This window comes from Siphateles boraxobius, unplaced genomic scaffold (assembly GCF_051911475.1).
Source record: "Siphateles boraxobius isolate OS27281-9 unplaced genomic scaffold, OSU_SipBor_1 85, whole genome shotgun sequence".
Lineage (NCBI taxonomy): Eukaryota > Metazoa > Chordata > Actinopteri > Cypriniformes > Leuciscidae > Siphateles > Siphateles boraxobius.
In genome coordinates this window covers 749,663-767,500 of record NW_027509214.1, presented here as the reverse complement: position 1 = coordinate 767,500, position 17,838 = coordinate 749,663, and the positions used below count along the sequence as shown (strand labels likewise).

Sequence of the window (17,838 nt, the reverse complement as noted above, 5' to 3'; positions counted from 1 at the left end):
TCACTCTATCACACACTCACTCTATCACACACTCACTCTATCACACACTCACTCTATCACACACTCACTCTCTCACACACTCACTCTCTCACACACTCACTCTCTCACACACTCACTCTCTCACACACTCTCTCTCTCACAATCACTCACTCTCTCACACACTCAATCTCTCACACACTCACACTCTCTCACACACTCACTCTCTCACACACTCACTCTTTCACACACTCACTCTCTCACACACTCACTCTCTCACATACTCACTCTCTCACACACTCTCTCTCTCACAATCACTCACTCTCTCACACACTCAATCTCTCACACACTCACTCTTTCACACACTCACTCTCTCACACACTCACTCTCTCACACACTCACACACTCACTCTCTCACATACTCACTCTCTCACACACTCACTCTTTCACACACTCACTCTCTCACAATCACTCTCTCACACACTCACTCTCTCACAGCAGGCAACCGATCACGGTCCCACGCTTGAGTTCACTGAGCTCCTGAAAGCGACCTCTTCTTTCACAGATGTGTGTCGAAGCGTCTGCATGCCTACTGCCTGATTTATACACCTGTGGCCATGGAAGTGATTGGAACACCTGAATTAAATGATTTGGATGCGTGTCACAATACTTTTGGCAATACAGTGTATGTAGACACGCATGATGAGCTGCTGCGTGTCTCATTGGAGCCTCACCGGTTTCTCCGTGTGGAACTCGAGCTCTCCCGACAGCGAGGCCTGATCACTGAGTCTCTGCCGCTTCTGGAGACACTGCGGGACCTTAAAAACAGAGTCCCGCTCCTCACACTCCTCTTCCTCACTGGAGTCCTGAACACGCACGATCCGGGAGCGTTTACTTCTCTCCGGCTGAGCCGTGGCGCTCATGGCTCGGATCCGAACCCTGCGGCGCGTGGCGTAGAGTTTCCGGCCGTCGACGTACGAGTCTTCAGCGATCAGCTCCACGGGCTCTTCATCACACACACTCTCCTCATCATCACTGCCATCAAACACAAAGCTGTCTTCTGCGTACGTCTCGTCCTGTTCCGGCACCTGCGGCGCACACAGACAGAGTTCGATTGGTTAACAATCAAAACGAGATGTGATGATTGTCCTGATCTTTAAGGAAGCGTATGGCACTCACCTGTGAGAACACATCGACGTTATGTTTGGGTTTATACGTCATTCGAACCCGGTTCTGCACCGCTGGACTCCTCACAGACTTCAGATAGAACGCCTGCATCTCAGAGTCTGATGAAGGAACATGACAGAATTTCAGAAATGAAAATTAACGTTACTTGATATTTCTTCTGAGACTGGCTTTTATTACAGGGAGAGAATAAAGACTGACGTACCGAATAAAAATACAGTAAAACCGATATCTTTCTAATGTAATTCAGCTGTTTTCTATGTGAATATATAGTAAAGTGTAATTTATTCCTGTGATCAAAGCTGAATTTTCAGCATCATTACTCCAGTCTTCAGTGTCACATGATCCTTCAGAAATCAGTGTAATATGATGATTTGATGCTCGAGCAACATTTATGATTATTATCAGTGTTGAAAACGGTTGTGCTGAATCAGATTTCAGTGGAAACTTTATTTTCCAGGATTCTTTGATGAATAGAAAGTTAGGATATAATATTTTGTAATATCATAGATGTCTTTGCTGGCACTTGATCAATTCTTGCTGAATAAAAGTGTTAAAAAACAAAGCAGTGTGTGTGTGTGCAATATGTGTTCAGCGGATCTCACCGTTCAGACCCTGAGAGCACTGGGTTGTGTGTGTGTGTGTGTGTGTGTGTGTGTGTGTGTGTGTGTGTGTGTGTGTGTGTGTGAGTGTGTGTGTGTGTGTGAGTGAGTGAGTGTGAGTGTGAGTGTGAGTGTGTGTGTGTGTGTGTGTGTGTGTGTGTGTGTGTGAGTGTGTGTGTGAGTGTGTGTGTTCAGCGGATCTCTCCGTTCAGACCCTGAGAGCAATGGGTCGTGTGTGTGTGTGTGTGTGAGTGTGTGTGTTCAGCGGATCTCTCCGTTCAGACCCTGAGAGCACTGGGTCATGTGTGTGTGTGTGTTGTGCGGATCTCACCGTTCAGACCCTGAGAGCACTGGGTCATGTGTGTGTGTGTGTGTGTGTCTGTGAGTGTTCAGCGGACCTCACCGTTCAGACCCTGAGAGCTCTGGGTCGTGTGTGTGTGTGTGTGTGTGTGTGTGTGTGTGTGTGTGTGTGTGTGTGTGTGTCTGTGAGTGTTCAGCGGATCTCACCGTTCAGACCCTGAGAGCACTGGGTTGTGTGTGTGTGTGTGTGTGTGTGTGTGTGTGTGTGTGTGTGTGTGTGTGTGTGCAGTGTGTTCAGCGGATCTCACCGTTCAGACCCTGAGAGCACTGGGTCGTGTGTGTGTGTGTGTTCAGCGGATCTCTCCGTTCAGACCCTGAGAGCACTGGGTTGTGTGTGTGTGTGTGTGTGTGAGTGTGTGTGTGTGTGTGTGCGTGTGTGTGTGCAGTGTGTGTTCAGCGGATCTCACCGTTCAGACCCTGAGAGCACTAGGTCGTGTGTGTGTGTGTGCAGTGTGTGTTCAGCGGATCTCACCGTTCAGACCCTGAGAGCACTGGGTCGTGTGTGTGTGTGTGTGTTCAGCGTATCTCACCGTTCAGACCCTGAGAGCACTGGGTTGTGTGTGTGTGTGTGTGTGTGTGTGTGTGTGTGTGTGTGTGTGTGTTCAGCGGATCTCACCGTTCAGACCCCGAGAGCACTGGGTCGTGTGTGTGTGTGTGTTCAGCGGATCTCACCGTTCAGACCCTGAGAGCACTGGGTTGTGTGTGTGTGTGTGTGTGTGTGTGAGAGTGTGTGTTCAGCGGATCTCACCGTTCAGACCCTGAGAGCACTGGGTCGCGTTGACCACAAACCCCTGCAGTGAGCGGTTCTGTTCATCTCCATCATCTTCATCTGACGAAACCTCTTCTTCCTCCGAGAGCTCGGCCTCCTCGTCCAGAAACTGCCGGGCCTTGCGACGCAGAACATTCTGGAGGACATTTAATATTCAACAATATTATTGATCTCCTGCATTGACACCATTATATGAGAATTATGAGATATTATATGACTTGACACAGGAAATGATGCGTGATAATCAAAGGCATGACGCTTCTTCCGTGTGTTTGGGTGTTCGTGTTCCAGTTGTGTGTGACGTACGTGAGGCTTTCTGCCGTGACGGGGCTTCACGTCTCTGGGCCGATGAAGAGTGACCTCCTGAAAATCATCACTGTCCTCCGACTGAAAAACAGAACGACTACATAAAAACGATGTCGAAAACAGTGTAAACGCGAGTGAACCGCAGTCGTACCGTGTTTAGCGCAGCGGCGGGTTTCCTGCGAGCTTGAACGGGAGACTCCCCCTCACTGCAGATCTTTGACTGCTGTGGACACACACATACACACACACACACACACACGTTTGGCATCACTTCTAAATCCAAAGATGCAAATTAACTTGTGTGAATAGTCAGAATAATGCATAGACTTTTGCACATCAAGCAGTGTTTCCATCACATGTTTTCAGGAGAACAAAATCATCACTTCCACTAACATTTAACTACCAATGAGCAATGCATTTGTTACAGAATGTATTATTCTTAGTTGATAAAAATAAAGCTGTCAGCTCAGATCCATTAAACAATATTAACATATACAACTTTTGACTCTAATAATGAATCAGTAAATGATAAAAGTATGATTAACTAAGATTAATAAATGATTAGAAGTGTTTTCCATTGCTAACTAACATTAACAAACAGAAGCTGACTGTAAAGTGGCACCGAATCATTCTGATGACAGACCGATGCCATTGGTCCGCTGGTTACTCCAGTTATCCAATCACAGCTTCTGCTGAGTCACATGATCTTTGAGGGATTTATTCAGTAAAAGTGTTTCCATCTTAGTTTATGTCCATGAAGCTCATCTTATCAGATAAAAAATAATCCGCCTATAATGAGAGCATATGTTTTTATGAGCATTTTAAGTGCATCTTGTTTATGTGGAGGGAAACAGAGCTAGTGTCACATGACCAATCTCACAGCAATCTGACCTCTGGAGAGAACACCGGATTGGCTTTTTGAGCTGAAGTCCGGAGAGGCGCCTCGCCCTCACTGTCGCTGCTCAACACGCCTGAAACACACACACACACACACAACCGGTTCTTCAGCTTATGGGTCGTCCTAGAAAACCAGCTTTGCATTAAGAGGGAGCCGTAAACGACATTATGAACGTACAAGGTTTGTAGGGGTGTGACGGTTCATGCGAATCTCAGTTCGGTACGTGTGTTTAAGCAGAGGGAAAAACTAAACAAATCAGCTTTTTTATTAAACACTGGTTACTGAACAAACTCTAAAGTCTGTCAATACTGCAGCAAAACACTGAGAAGAATTATTAGAATTAGATGCAAAATTCAGTCAGCATTACTGCACTCATTCCACTGTGTGTGTGACGCGTGCGTGTTTGATCATCTTTGTGTTTGTTGGGTTTTCCCACCTTTTAAGTTGTTACATTTAAAAAATATTCAAAAATGAGCAGCCAACAAAAAATTGCTTATAAATCTCTAGTTGTGCTACATTATCACTAAATGCTGGATTCAGTCTTTTAGTCAACTTGTGTCATTTCCGTTCCAGACTTTGTGTTTCAGTCGAGTCTTTATTTATACTGCGCTTTTTACAATACAGGTCGTTTCAAAGCAGCTTTACAGGATAAGCGGAAAATAGAAGTAGGAGAAAATAGCGTCACAGTCCAGCTTAAGTAAGCTCAGAGATGGTTCATTTTTGTTGCAAAAAAGTTATTTATTATTATTTTTAATTTAGTTCATTTATATGAATATACGAATATACTGCATATACGAGCAACTGTGAAAATTATGATACACCGGTGTTTTGCCGGATGAGAAGTTTATCTATACATCATATTTTTACTCTTTTAGTTCCTTTTATAACTGTTTTAATTTTCCTCGCTTTGATTTTGTGATTATTTTGATTTCTTTCTGTGTTAAGCACTTTGAATAACCATAGTGTATGAAATGTGCTATATAAATAAATAAGCCCTGCCCATACAGGTGGAACTCGAAAAATTTGAATATCGTGCAAAAGTTATAATTCTGATGATTATGGCGTACAGCTTATGAAAACCCCAAATTCAAAATCTCAGAAAATTAGAATATTACATGAAATCAATAAAAAAAAGGATTTTAAATACAGAAATGTCGGCCCTCTGAAAAGCATATTCATGCATATGTATATAGTTATATATACTAAATATATTAGTTTCACCTTTTAATTTGAATTACTGTAATATATGAACTGTTGCACGACATTCTCATTTTTCGAGTTTCGAGTATACATCTGAGCTGAAGAAGCTTGACTGAACCTTTTCACTCGTAAACTGAGGAGCATAAACTCAACGAGGCCTACGATCACTCAGATCCACACACACACACACACACACACACACACACACACACACACACACACACACACACACACACACACACACACACACACACACACACACACACACACACACACACACACACACACACACACACACACACACACACACACGTGTCAATGGGAAGAAACCCAAGTTGACTAAAAGACTGAATCCAGTATTTGATGATAATATAGTATGATGAGAGATTAAAAAGGCCAGAGTTTTTTGACTGGGAACATCAGGATTGCATGAATGGAGTGCCCCGTTACACCCCTCCTGAACCGCAGAACACACTCGCCACACCTGCACTGCAGAGAGCCCGCTGGAAGAGCTCTTTCCTCAGAGATGCAGGGGTCTGATCCGGGAACACACGGCTCGGTGTGGAAGCGCTGGGTCTGGTCTCCGGACTCCACTGATCCGAGACCAGTGATCGCTCAGATCTCCCGGTTCCTGCTACCGGACGAGGACGAGACGTCGAGTCGACACACTCCTCGTCCTCGGACTCAAACCCCAGGTCAAAGTTCACAGAGAAGAAGTCCTGCGAGCAGTGGAACGCCTGATCGGATCCTGTGTCGTGCTCGTCAGCCTGCTCTCCTTCAGGTCCAGTGCTCTTATCTGGCGTCCGGATATCAGGAATGCTCAGCTGAAGGAAAGCCTCGTCGTCTCCGAACAGGACCAGGCTGTCCTGCTCTTCCCGATGCTCTTCCCGATGCTCTTCCCGATGCACTTCCCGTTCCTTTTCCCGATGCTCTTCCCGTTCCTTTTCCCGATGCTCTTCCCGTTCCTTTTCCCGAATCTCTTCCAGTTCCCCTTCGCATTTCTTTTCCCGATGCTCTTCCCGTTCCTTTTCCCGAATCTCTTCCAGTTCCCTTTCGCATTTCTTTTCCCGATGCTCTTCCAGTTCCTTTTCCCGTTTTTTTTCCTGATGCTCTACCTGTTCCTTTTCCCGTTTTTTTTCCCGATGCTCTTCCAGTTCCTCTACCCGAGGCTCTTCCCATTCCTCCTCCGCTCTCGTGAAGGCCTCCTCATCGTCGAACAGCTCGTCCCAGCCCGGAGAAAGAGCCCCGGGATCCTCACGCTCCCTGTTAGCCGCCGCCAGGCTGAACGTCACCTGAAACGCATCAGAAACCGTGTCCTTTGGGAAAACGCCGAGGTCTGGGATCCTGAACTCCCGCGGAGGCGATCCGGACAGCAGATCCTCCACATCGGCCAGGATCCTCTGAAAGGCTTTGGTTGTGAGACTGTGCCGACAGCGTTTCGGACTGAGGTTCTGCTCCGGCTGATAGAACATGTGCTGTAGATCCAAGTTCTCGTCCTCGGGATCTCCCAGTAAACAGTCCAGACACTCATGCTGGGATGACGGATCTGACTCGGGATCAAACCCGTCGTGTGTGTCGAGCCGGTTCTCTGCGCTCGGGATCGGCCTCACTGACGTCGTGCCGCTCTCTCCTCGCTGATCCTCAGAACGAGACGCCTCGTGGGGTTTTGACCTCTTCTTTACAGGGATTCTGTCTGTTGGTTTTGTTGTTCTGCCGCCATCAACATCTTCTTCCTGTAGATGCAGCTTGAGCTCAGACTCAAAACTACAGTGGCCCTGTGAGGACAGAAGACCTCCATCAATCTGACACAACGGAATCAATGCTATTTATAGATATACAGTGATGTGAATAAGTTAGGACACCCGTGCTAAAGTTGCCTAAAAAGAGGAATAAAAAAATCTTCTTTTGGAAATTGATCTTAATGCCTTAATTTAAAAAATGAGGAAAAATCCAACCTTTAAGTACACCAATTTTCTTTGTGAATGAATAATGTAAATTAGTAAATAATGCCTCGACTGTAAGTTAATCTGCTTCAATAACAGCGCCGTTATTTAAGTCGCATTTTACTGATAAAATCATCAGAGCAAGTGTGTGTCCATAACAAAACCCCCTTTACTGATATATAAAGAAAACATTTATAAATGTAAATATTTATATATAAATAAAAAACAAAGCAGTGATTTATGATATAAAACATCCATCTATCTACTACATACACATTATACAGTTATACACACACACACACACACACACAAACATATATATATATATACACATATATATAACATTTATATAAATGTATACATTTAGATTTAAGTTGAAATATATATAAAATAAATATATAGTATAAAACATATCCATCAAGTCAAGTCATCCTCATTTATATAGCGCTTTTAACAATGTAGATTGTTTCAAAGCAGCTTTACAGAGATAAACATAATTTAAGGTAACAGAGATTGGTTGGGTTTTATAGTGGCTCTTGAAAAATGTTTTTTCCAGCTAAAGTTAGTTTTGATTGATTCACTTCCGTCTAAATGATCATTTTTTACTAAATTAGGGGCCGCTAAGACGACACCGTTCTCTCTAAACAGACTTTAAATGTGAACCTGTGATAGACGCTGATGGCGTTCACATGCGCATTAAGAATTGATTCTATAGTTATGTGCGTTTGAATTCAAAATTCATGCATGTATGTGTGTAACATATATAAACATTATATATCCACATCATATCAGAATTATATTTATTCTATATAAGATACAAGTATCTGCTAAATTAATAAGGTCATGTAAATCAAACCTATTCATTATAATGGCCAGTGAGATGCACATAAAACATCTTAAATTATCTAATTTTCACAATATTTATTAAAATGCTCTATTTGATCCATTGACAAGACTGTCAGAAGATTTTGGATTCCAACACAAGAGTGAAAGAATGACTTTGTGCTATTGGCTGATGAGAGACTGAGAGGGTCATGTGACCCAGTCTGTCAGTGACTAGTTAGTAACCATTCAAACATGTGACGTCCTGCTTCTAGTTAATACAACTATATCAACCTGCAACTGCAGCTTTAATATTCTAAATATAAAACTAGTGCTTAACATCATAACGAGGTCATCATGTGACGCATCATGTGAAACGGGCCGAAGACAATAGAAGCTTTATGTGATTCCAGAGACTAATCCTGTTACAGCAGCAGACACACACACACACACACACACACACACTCGCCCGGTGCGCTTCTTCAGCGCTGTGTCCGAGACTCCCGGATCCTCACGATGACACACTTCCAGCGCTTACGCAACTGTTCTGAGAAGCGTTATATAAGAGCGCATGTATAGAATGAGGCGGCTGATGAAACCACTCTCTCTGTCTCTCTCTGACGTCACACACACACACACACACACACACACACACACACACACAGACGAAACAAGTCCATCGCCTTTCTCCCATTACATCTTTTCCTAATCATCAACAATTAGGTTTCATTCGATGTAAAATACTGCACTATTTCATTATCAAGTCTTTATGTAATCTTGACAAAACACATTGTCAACATTTATCACACACACATCATCTCACACTAACACACATACACGAACACAAACACACACACACACACACACAAACATCATCTTACACACACACACACATCATCTCACACTCACACACACACACACACACACACACACACACACACACACACACACACACACACAAACATCATCTCACACTCACACACATCATCTCACACTCACACACACACACACACACAAACATCATCTCACACTCACACACATCATCTCACACTCACACACACACACACATCATCTCACACTCACACACACACACACACACACACACACGTCTCCATTTCTACAGCGCTTTAACAATATAGAGTTTCTCAGCAGCTTTACAGTGATAATAGGAGATTACAGTAACAGAGATTGTTTAGGCTTTACAGCAGATCTAGAATAAAGTTATTGTCCAGATAAAGTCCATTATGGTTGAGAGTTCTGTATTTGGTCGGTTCAGTGATATTGTGACAGAAATTAATTTAAACGTTGGTGTTTTTGTTTTTGCGCTGAGAGCTGAACTTCTGACTCGGCAGATGTTGTTCACACACAGCTTTGATGGGTTCTGTTGTTGAACTGCAGCTGCGTCTGACACCCGAGTCGTGAAGAACGCTCATGTTCTCTTTCTTAGAACCTTGTGAAGTATAAACATTTCTGAGAATCAATTCAGCGGATGGGCGGATGAGACACACGGAGACATGAAGCAAGTGTTCAAACACACTTCACCTGGACAACTAAGAGTCTGAGATCCGTATCAGGACACAAGACTGTGTGTGTGTGTGTGTGTGTGTGTGTGTGTGTGTGTGTGTGTGTGTGTGTGTGTGAGCTCACCTGCTCCTCCTGCCTCAGTCTGTCGATCAGCTCCATGATGGATGTGAAATGAAGGCATCGTTCTGAATGTCCCACAGTGTGTGTGTGAAGCGGCCGGTTCTGCCAGTGCCTCCACTCCCACAGGGACAGCTCTCTGACGGGCCCCGAAACACTCGGCTCCTGCACACACACACACACACAATTCAGGCCCCGAAACACTCAGCTCCTGAACACACACACACACACACACACAATTCAGGCCCCGAAACACTCAGCTCCTGCACACACACACACACACACACACTTCAGGCACTGAAACACTCGGCTCCTGCACACACACACACACACAATTCAGGCCCCGAAACACTCAGCTCCTGCACACACACACACACACAATTCAGGCCCCGAAACCCTCGGCTCCTGCACACACACACACATGTAGTGTTTCCATGTTTTATGGGGACTTTCCATAGACATAATGATTTTTATACTGTACAAACTGTATATTCTATTCCCTTACACTAACCCTACGCCTAAACCTGCCCATCACACACACACACTCACACACACTCACACACACACACACCATTCAGACTGAAATGTAAGATTTTACGTATATGAAATGTCCATGCTTTGGGCCAGTTTTAACATGAACTAATAAACCCCATGTGACGCTTATTTATTATCAGTCAAACACACGAAACGGTCAGATTTCTGTAACAGCACCAAAAAACTCAGTGTTTCAAACACACAATCGCCAGGTTAATATATTTATTATAAAACAAATCCAATTTATTTCAATCTCATGCATTTTAACTAATATAATTTTACTTGTTTCACAGCTAGAAATATTATAACCATGTGCATACATTTTAACGTATTAAATTTCACAATGAACAGATTTATGTGGATAAAATGCGTGATGTGAATAGTTGCATTCGAAAATATGATTTCAATTTTAAAATGCAAATAGTTAATGAATTATGGAAGCTTTTTTCTGCCACAGAATCAAAAAATACAAAAAGTTAATTGTGACATTTTATCTCTGACATAAGACAGAATTGTGATAAAAAGTGTCAGTGTAAAGTTGCAATTGCCTATAATTTTTTTATGCCATAGCAGAGACAAGCTTCCATAATAAACAATGCCATGATTTTTTCGAGAGCTGAAATATTACCCGTTTCATTTGTGCATGACTGATAAATATGAATCACGTTAAGGTTATTAGTTAAAGGAGGAGTTCAGTTCAGAATAAAAATCTCCTAATAATTTACTCTCCATCACGTCATCCAAGATGTTCATGCGTTTCTTTCTCCATATCGCGGTCTAGATCAGACTCTTATTCCTCGGCTGGATCGTGTCGAGACTTTGAAGCTGCACTGAAACTCACATTTGGACCTTCGACCCGTTGGACTCCATTGAAGTCACTATATGGAGAAAATCCTGGAGTGTTTTCCTCAAAAACCTTCATTTCTTTACGACTGAAGAAAGAAACACATGAACATCGTGGATGACGTGAGGAGAGTAAATCATCAGGAGACTTTAACTCTGAAGTGAACGACTCCTGTGATGTTGAAACTGTGAGTCAAACACATAGATCTTAGACTCGGGCCGAGGTATTGCTGTTCATGTGTGCCGTGAACACACTGATGTTGGGGTTGAAAGACTCTGCTCTGACGGCGGGTCACTGAAGGTCATCAGAGGCGCTGGTCTGAACACAGGCTGAGCTTCATCCTCTCCCAGCCTCATGGTCGACCTCCACACGACCTCTTCAGCTGCGCTCAGAAAGCCCTCGTCCTTCACACACGACTGCTCTCCTCCTGCAGACACAAGAGATGCTGGACAATCCTCTTCTCAGGTCATTTGGACCCCAAACTCATCTTTTTAAAAAGATTTAAAAATGTAGTGTTTACCAGAGGACTTTTGTCGCACTTGAATACACACAAAAAAAACTGTTTTGTGGTTGAAATATAAAAAAGTAACAAATCCTTCCTTCGCGGGTCAATTTGACCCCTTTAGGAATGAATGGAATGCTTCAGTTCACACAGAAAAAACTATAAATGCTTTAAAAATTTAACTAAAAATGCTAAAACTGTACCAAAAAAATATTTTGTAATGTCTACATGTGTATCTGAATGCACACTGAAGAGAAACTGGCTTTAGGACCCAGCGGAACAGCTCATTTACTCCATATAGAGATATAACCCATCTAGAGTCATGAAATATGTTATTTAATTTTGTTTCCCACAAGAGGTCAGAGACTCCCAATGTAAGATATTTTGAGCTGAAATAAAAGTTATTTTGAATTTAAGTTGAAAGAATGTGCTTAAATTACTATTTATTTATTATTTATTGATAAAATCTAGTAATTTAAAGGTAAATAAAATAAAAAATAACAAAAAAAATTCCAAAACAATTGCATTAAAAAATAAAAAGAATATCAAAATGAATAAATTAAGCTTTCTGGACTCAAAAGTTAAATTTTAGGGCTTTTTGACCCGCGAGGGAAAGATGTGTTACAAAGTGCGAGGAAAGGATGAAGCTTAAAGCATTATTGCTAACGTTAGTAAAAATACAATTGTTCATTGTTAGTTCATGTTAGCTCACAGTGATTAACAAATGAGACATTATTGTAGAAGTGTTTTCATGTTTCAAGCATAAAGCAAACAAACTTCTGTGAGATTTACACTCAAATCCAGAAGAGACTCTTGCTGTCGATCACACACTGCAAACACACACGGGAAACACACACGGCAAACACACACGGCAAACACACACGGCAAACACACACGGGAAACACACACGGGAAACACACACGGCAAACACACACGGCAAACACACACTGCAAACACACACGGCAAACACACACGGCAAACACACACGGCAAACACACACGGCAAACACACACGGCAAACACACACTGCAAACACACACGGGAAACACACACGGCAAACACACACGGCAAACACACACTGCAAACACACACGGCAAACACACACGGCAAACACACACGGCAAACACACACGGGAAACACACACGGGAAACACACACGGCAAACACACACGGCAAACACACACTGCAAACACACACGGCAAACACACACTGCAAACACACACTGCAAACACACACGGCAAACACACACGGCAAACACACACGGCAAACACACACTGCAAACACACACGGCAAACGGGCGTCGTACCCGCCGTCTGAAGACTCAGCGATGAGCGGCCCTTCGATGAGCGGCGGCCGGCGTCTCTCTGCTGGAACTGGCCGACGCTGATGAACATCTTGTGGAGTGTCGGAGTGACGTGCGCCGGCAGCATACGGGGACTGTGAGGAAACATCTGGAAACTGTGCTTGTTTCCCATGATGCTCTTGTTTATGCTGCGCCGGTTGCTCTGGCTCTGGTTAAACGTCTGCCAAGAGAGCGAGAGGTTTTTTAATGCTATGAAATGTAAAAGAGGCCACATTATGCTCTTGATGTTGTGTTTGGCTCTACTAGAACTTGAATGTTGATTATTTTCCTCATATTCTCCATTGTTGCGGCTCCTCTTTTCCCAGTCTGTCAGTAACGCTCTGTTTACTTCCTGTCTCTATGAAGCCCCTCCTTCATAAAAGCACACTGTGCTCTGATTGGTCGGCTGGATCAGTGTGTTGTGATTGGTCGAGCGCTTCGAGTGTGTTTGGGAAATGTCCCGCCCCTTCCCATAACCGCCAGTTTAACACACTACTAACTAACTCAACCAGGCCCCGCCCCTTTATTCTGCATATTAATTATTATAATGAGGAATATTGTGACGTTTTCGTTCCCGGAAGAAACTCAAGATATAATGGAGGCGTTTCAGGAGTTCAGAAACACTGACACTGATATAGAGAAGAACTGGAGCTTTCAGGGTTCGGACAGAAACTGTAAAAAGAAATTCCAGGACTTTCAAAAACTTTAAGCACTGCTTTTTTGGTTTTCAAGGATTACAATCAGAGATCTCACTTATCAAACAATATCTTCAGGATTTTTTAAACTCAAGTTACAGATATAAGGTATCCAAAATACAACTATATTAAATATAAAGTTTATAATGGCTATTATTGTTCAATAAATAATATTTTATAGGATCATTTTGGCGTACTTCGTATCTGATGGGGGTTTAATAGAAGGGCTGCAGTGTTCATTTTGCGTGAAAAGATTGAATTTGTGTGGGTTTTTTCCAGAAAACTGAAATTTCATATTGTATTTAAATAAGTCAAGCACTTTTCAAGTACCTCTTCATAAATATGGCAGTTTTCATTTTTTTTTCCAGGACCTAAATTTCAAACAGTCAGAAGTCCAGTACTTTAAGCCCGTGTACGATCCCTGTTTGCGGAGCGTTTTCATGCTCGGACAGCAACATCACACACTGAACACAGATGAACATGGACAAAAGCATTTTCTTTTGTCGTGCAGTTTCACTCACTCGCTCCTCTCGGCCCTCGGCCAGGATGACTACGATCCGGCCCTGTCTCCGGCGGCCCGTGCGGCCCATGCGCTGGACCAGCCGGATCGGACTCTTCTGAGCATCGAAACACACGATGAGATCCACCTCTCCGATGTCCAGGCCCTCCTCACCGACACACGTGGACACCAGCGTGTTGAAGCCGCCCTCACGGAACCGACGCACAACCTAAACACACACTCTGTAAGAGGCCGTTCATCATTCCCGACACGCTGAAGGACATATGAGGATCAGCACACGGCAGAGTTCATTTTGATTTAGTTTTAGTTATAGCGGCCGCTAAGTTAATAACTAATGATCTTTGCAACGGAAGTGAATCAATCAAAACTAACTTTATCTGGACAATAACTTTATTCTAGATCTGCTGTAAAGCCTGAACTATCTCTGTTATCACTGTAAAGCTGCTGTGAAACAGTCTATATTGTTAAATCGCTGTATAAATGGTGACTTGACAGTCTTTTGACTAAAATGCCATTTAGTTTTAGTCATATTTCAGTTATCTGAATTCTTTTAGTTTTAGTCGACAAAATATAATAAGATTTTATTAGACTAAAATCGAATAGGTTTAGTTAAATTGTAATGCATTCATTTAGAATTTATTTTAAATTTCCAAACCCATTATATACTCCTATAGAAAACATCTATTAATCTGTTCATATGAATGATTTTAAAGTTTGAACATGCAATACAGACACAGATTTAACTGCTGTGAAATTAAAAAATATCTTAAAACTAAATAAAACCACTTCTACTAAAGTGGAACATGGTCTTTTCAATGAATGATATATATGCATACTTTATAACAACTTGCACACATCATTGTATAAATTAAAAATAATTAATCCTTTTTAAAGCTATTAAAGAGCAGTGAATGCTTTTCTCTTTTTCTTCTGTTGTTAGATTAATATTAAGGGCACAGACAGCACTAGGTTCATTACGCACTGTCACTTTAAGACCGAATGTGCGGATCTAATTGAACTAATGCACATCCGATATTCTAACAACTGTTTACGTTCTGTAAACACATAACCGACTGTGTTTATGTGAATACTCTCCAAAAAGGACATTTACACATAATGTTGTGTATTTGTGCATTAAAACGTGAAAGAGACCTCAGGTTCAGTACTCAGCTCTGACTGGATCTGCACAAATCCTGCCTAACGAACATTTTCGTCTTGTTTTTATTTGTAGACGAAAATGTCAATAGATTTTCATCAGTTTTTGTCATTCAAAACTGTTTTTATTCAGTTATCGTCTCATTTTCATCTGTGACACAAATGTCGTTGACGAAAATAATGACGAAAATGATTCATCAGTGAAATGAACACTGGCACACGGTCACGTACCTCCAGCTGCTCTTTCTGCGTGAATCCTCGAACCCCTTTCCCAGCGGACGCCTGACCCATGAAGGTCATGACCTTCACCAGCGGCTGATGGCGGTTCAGCATCTCTGCGATCTCCTGCACGCTCTCGCGGAAGGACGAGAAGATCATGACGCGTGTGCTGACCTCAGAATCTGTCCGGATCACACAATCATCAGCCACAGCGAGAGACACACACTCCCTGAACAACACAGACCACACCCGCCGTGTCCCGCCGGTGACAGGATGATCTCACCTGAGCTCTCGGCCCGTGACTGGAAGTGCCGTAGCACCACCTCGTCCAGTTTCTGCAGTTTGGGGTGACTGTAGACGTATGGGTCTGGAGGCCCTGCGGATGAAACGCACTCGCTCATGAACATCAGGTAGAATCAGCCGTCATTTACCCGCAGGGTTTGAAATCAACTTTTTTCAAAGTGAGTAAACAACAAGTAACACGCTCAATCAACTGAGTGAACAGAGTATAAATCAACTGTGTGAACAGAGTATTAATCAACTGTGTGAACAGAGTATTAATCAACTGAGTGAACAGAGTATAAATCAACTGTGTGAACAGAGTATTAATCAACTGTGTGAACAGAGTATTAATCAACTGTGTGAACAGAGTATGAATCAACTGTGTGAAAAGAGTATTAATCAACTGTGTGAACAGAGTATTAATCAACTTTCAGAACAGAGTATGAATCAACTGTGTGAACAGAGTATGAATCAACTGTGTGAACAGAGTATAAATCAACTGAGTGAACAGAGTATGAATCAACTGTGTGAATAGAGTATGAATCAACTGTGTGAAAAGAGTATTAATCAACTGTGTGAACAGAGTATGAATCAACTGTGTGAACAGAGTATTAATCAACTGTGTGAACAGAGTATTAATCAACTTTCAGAACAGAGTATGAATCAACTGTGTGAACAGAGTATGAATCAACTGTGTGAACAGAGTATAAATCAACTGAGTGAACAGAGTATGAATCAACTGTGTGAATAGAGTATGAATCAACTGTGTGAAAAGAGTATTAATCAACTGTGTGAACAGAGTATTAATCAACTTTGAGAACAGAGTATGAATCAACTGTGTGAACAGAGTATTAATCAACTTTCAGAACAGAGTATGAATCGACTGTGTGAAAAGAGTATTAATCAACTTTGAGAACAGACTATGAATCAACTGTGTGAAAAGAGTATTAATCAATTTTGAGAACAGAGTATTAATCAACTGTGTGAAAAGAGTATTAATCAACTTTGAGAACAGACTATGAATCAACTGTGTGAACAGAGTATCAATCAACTGTGTGAATAGAGTATGAATCAACTGTGTGAACAGAGTATTAATCAACTGTGTGAACAGAGTATTAATCAACTGTGTGAAAAGAGTATTAATCAACTGTGTGAACAGAGTATTAATCAACTGTGTGAACAGAGTATTAATCAACTTTGAGAACAGAGTATTAATCAACTGAGTGAACAGAGTATTATTCAAATGTGTGAACAGAGCATTAATCAACTGTGTGAACAGAGTATTATTCAAATGTGTGAACAGAGCATTAATCAACTGTGTGAACAGAGTATTAATCAACTTTGAGAACAGAGTATTAATCAACTGAGTGAACAGAGTATTAATCAACTTTGAGAACGGAGTATTAATCAACTGAGTGAACAGAGTATTATTCAACTGTGTGAACAGAGTATCAATCAACTGAGTGAAAAGAGTATCAATCAACTGTGTGAAAAGAGTATTAATCAACTGAGTGAAAAGAGTATAAATCAACGGTGTGAAAAGAGTATGAATCAACTGTGTGAACAGAGTACTAATCAACTGTGTGAACAGAGTATTAATCAACTGTGTGAACAGAGTATTAATCAACTGTGTGAACAGAGTATTAATCAACTGAGTGAACAGAGTATTAATCAACTGTGTGAACAGAGTACTAATCAACTGTGTGAACAGAGTATTAATCAACTGTGTGAACAGAGTATTAATCAACTGTGTGAACAGATTATTAATCAACTGTGTGAACAGAGTATTAATCAACTTTGAGAACAGAGTATTAATCAACTGAGTGAACAGAGTATTATTCAAATGTGTGAACAGAGTATTATTCAAATGTGTGAACAGAGTATTAATCAACTGAGTGAAAAGAGTATTAATCAACTGAGTGAACAGAGTATTATTCAAATGTGTGAACAGAGCATGAATCAACGGTGTGAAAAGAGTATTAATCAACTGAGTGAACAGAGTATTATTCAAATGTGTGAACAGAGCATGAATCAACGGTGTGAAA

General features: G+C 41.9%; 1 protein-coding gene across 3 annotated transcripts in view; it reads right to left on the bottom strand.

Moving 5' to 3' along the window:
• The window catches only part of LOC143731047 (solute carrier family 25 member 47-B-like), an 82,645-nt gene that overhangs the window by 31,305 nt on the left and 33,502 nt on the right, over window positions 1-17,838 (bottom strand). Inside the window, exons 8-20 of one of the 3 annotated variants that reach the window (XM_077221686.1) lie at window positions 15,795-15,887; window positions 15,524-15,693; window positions 14,139-14,345; window positions 12,887-13,103; window positions 11,335-11,507; window positions 9,709-9,867; window positions 5,781-7,071; window positions 4,090-4,169; window positions 3,350-3,421; window positions 3,199-3,279; window positions 2,872-3,028; window positions 1,156-1,262; window positions 711-1,064 (exon numbers count right to left, since the gene is read on the bottom strand). In XM_077221686.1, the coding sequence (XP_077077801.1) occupies window positions 711-1,064; window positions 1,156-1,262; window positions 2,872-3,028; window positions 3,199-3,279; window positions 3,350-3,421; window positions 4,090-4,169; window positions 5,781-7,071; window positions 9,709-9,867; window positions 11,335-11,507; window positions 12,887-13,103; window positions 14,139-14,345; window positions 15,524-15,693; window positions 15,795-15,887 (3,161 nt within the window). The other 2 variants (XM_077221687.1, XM_077221688.1) reach the window with 2 other exon arrangements.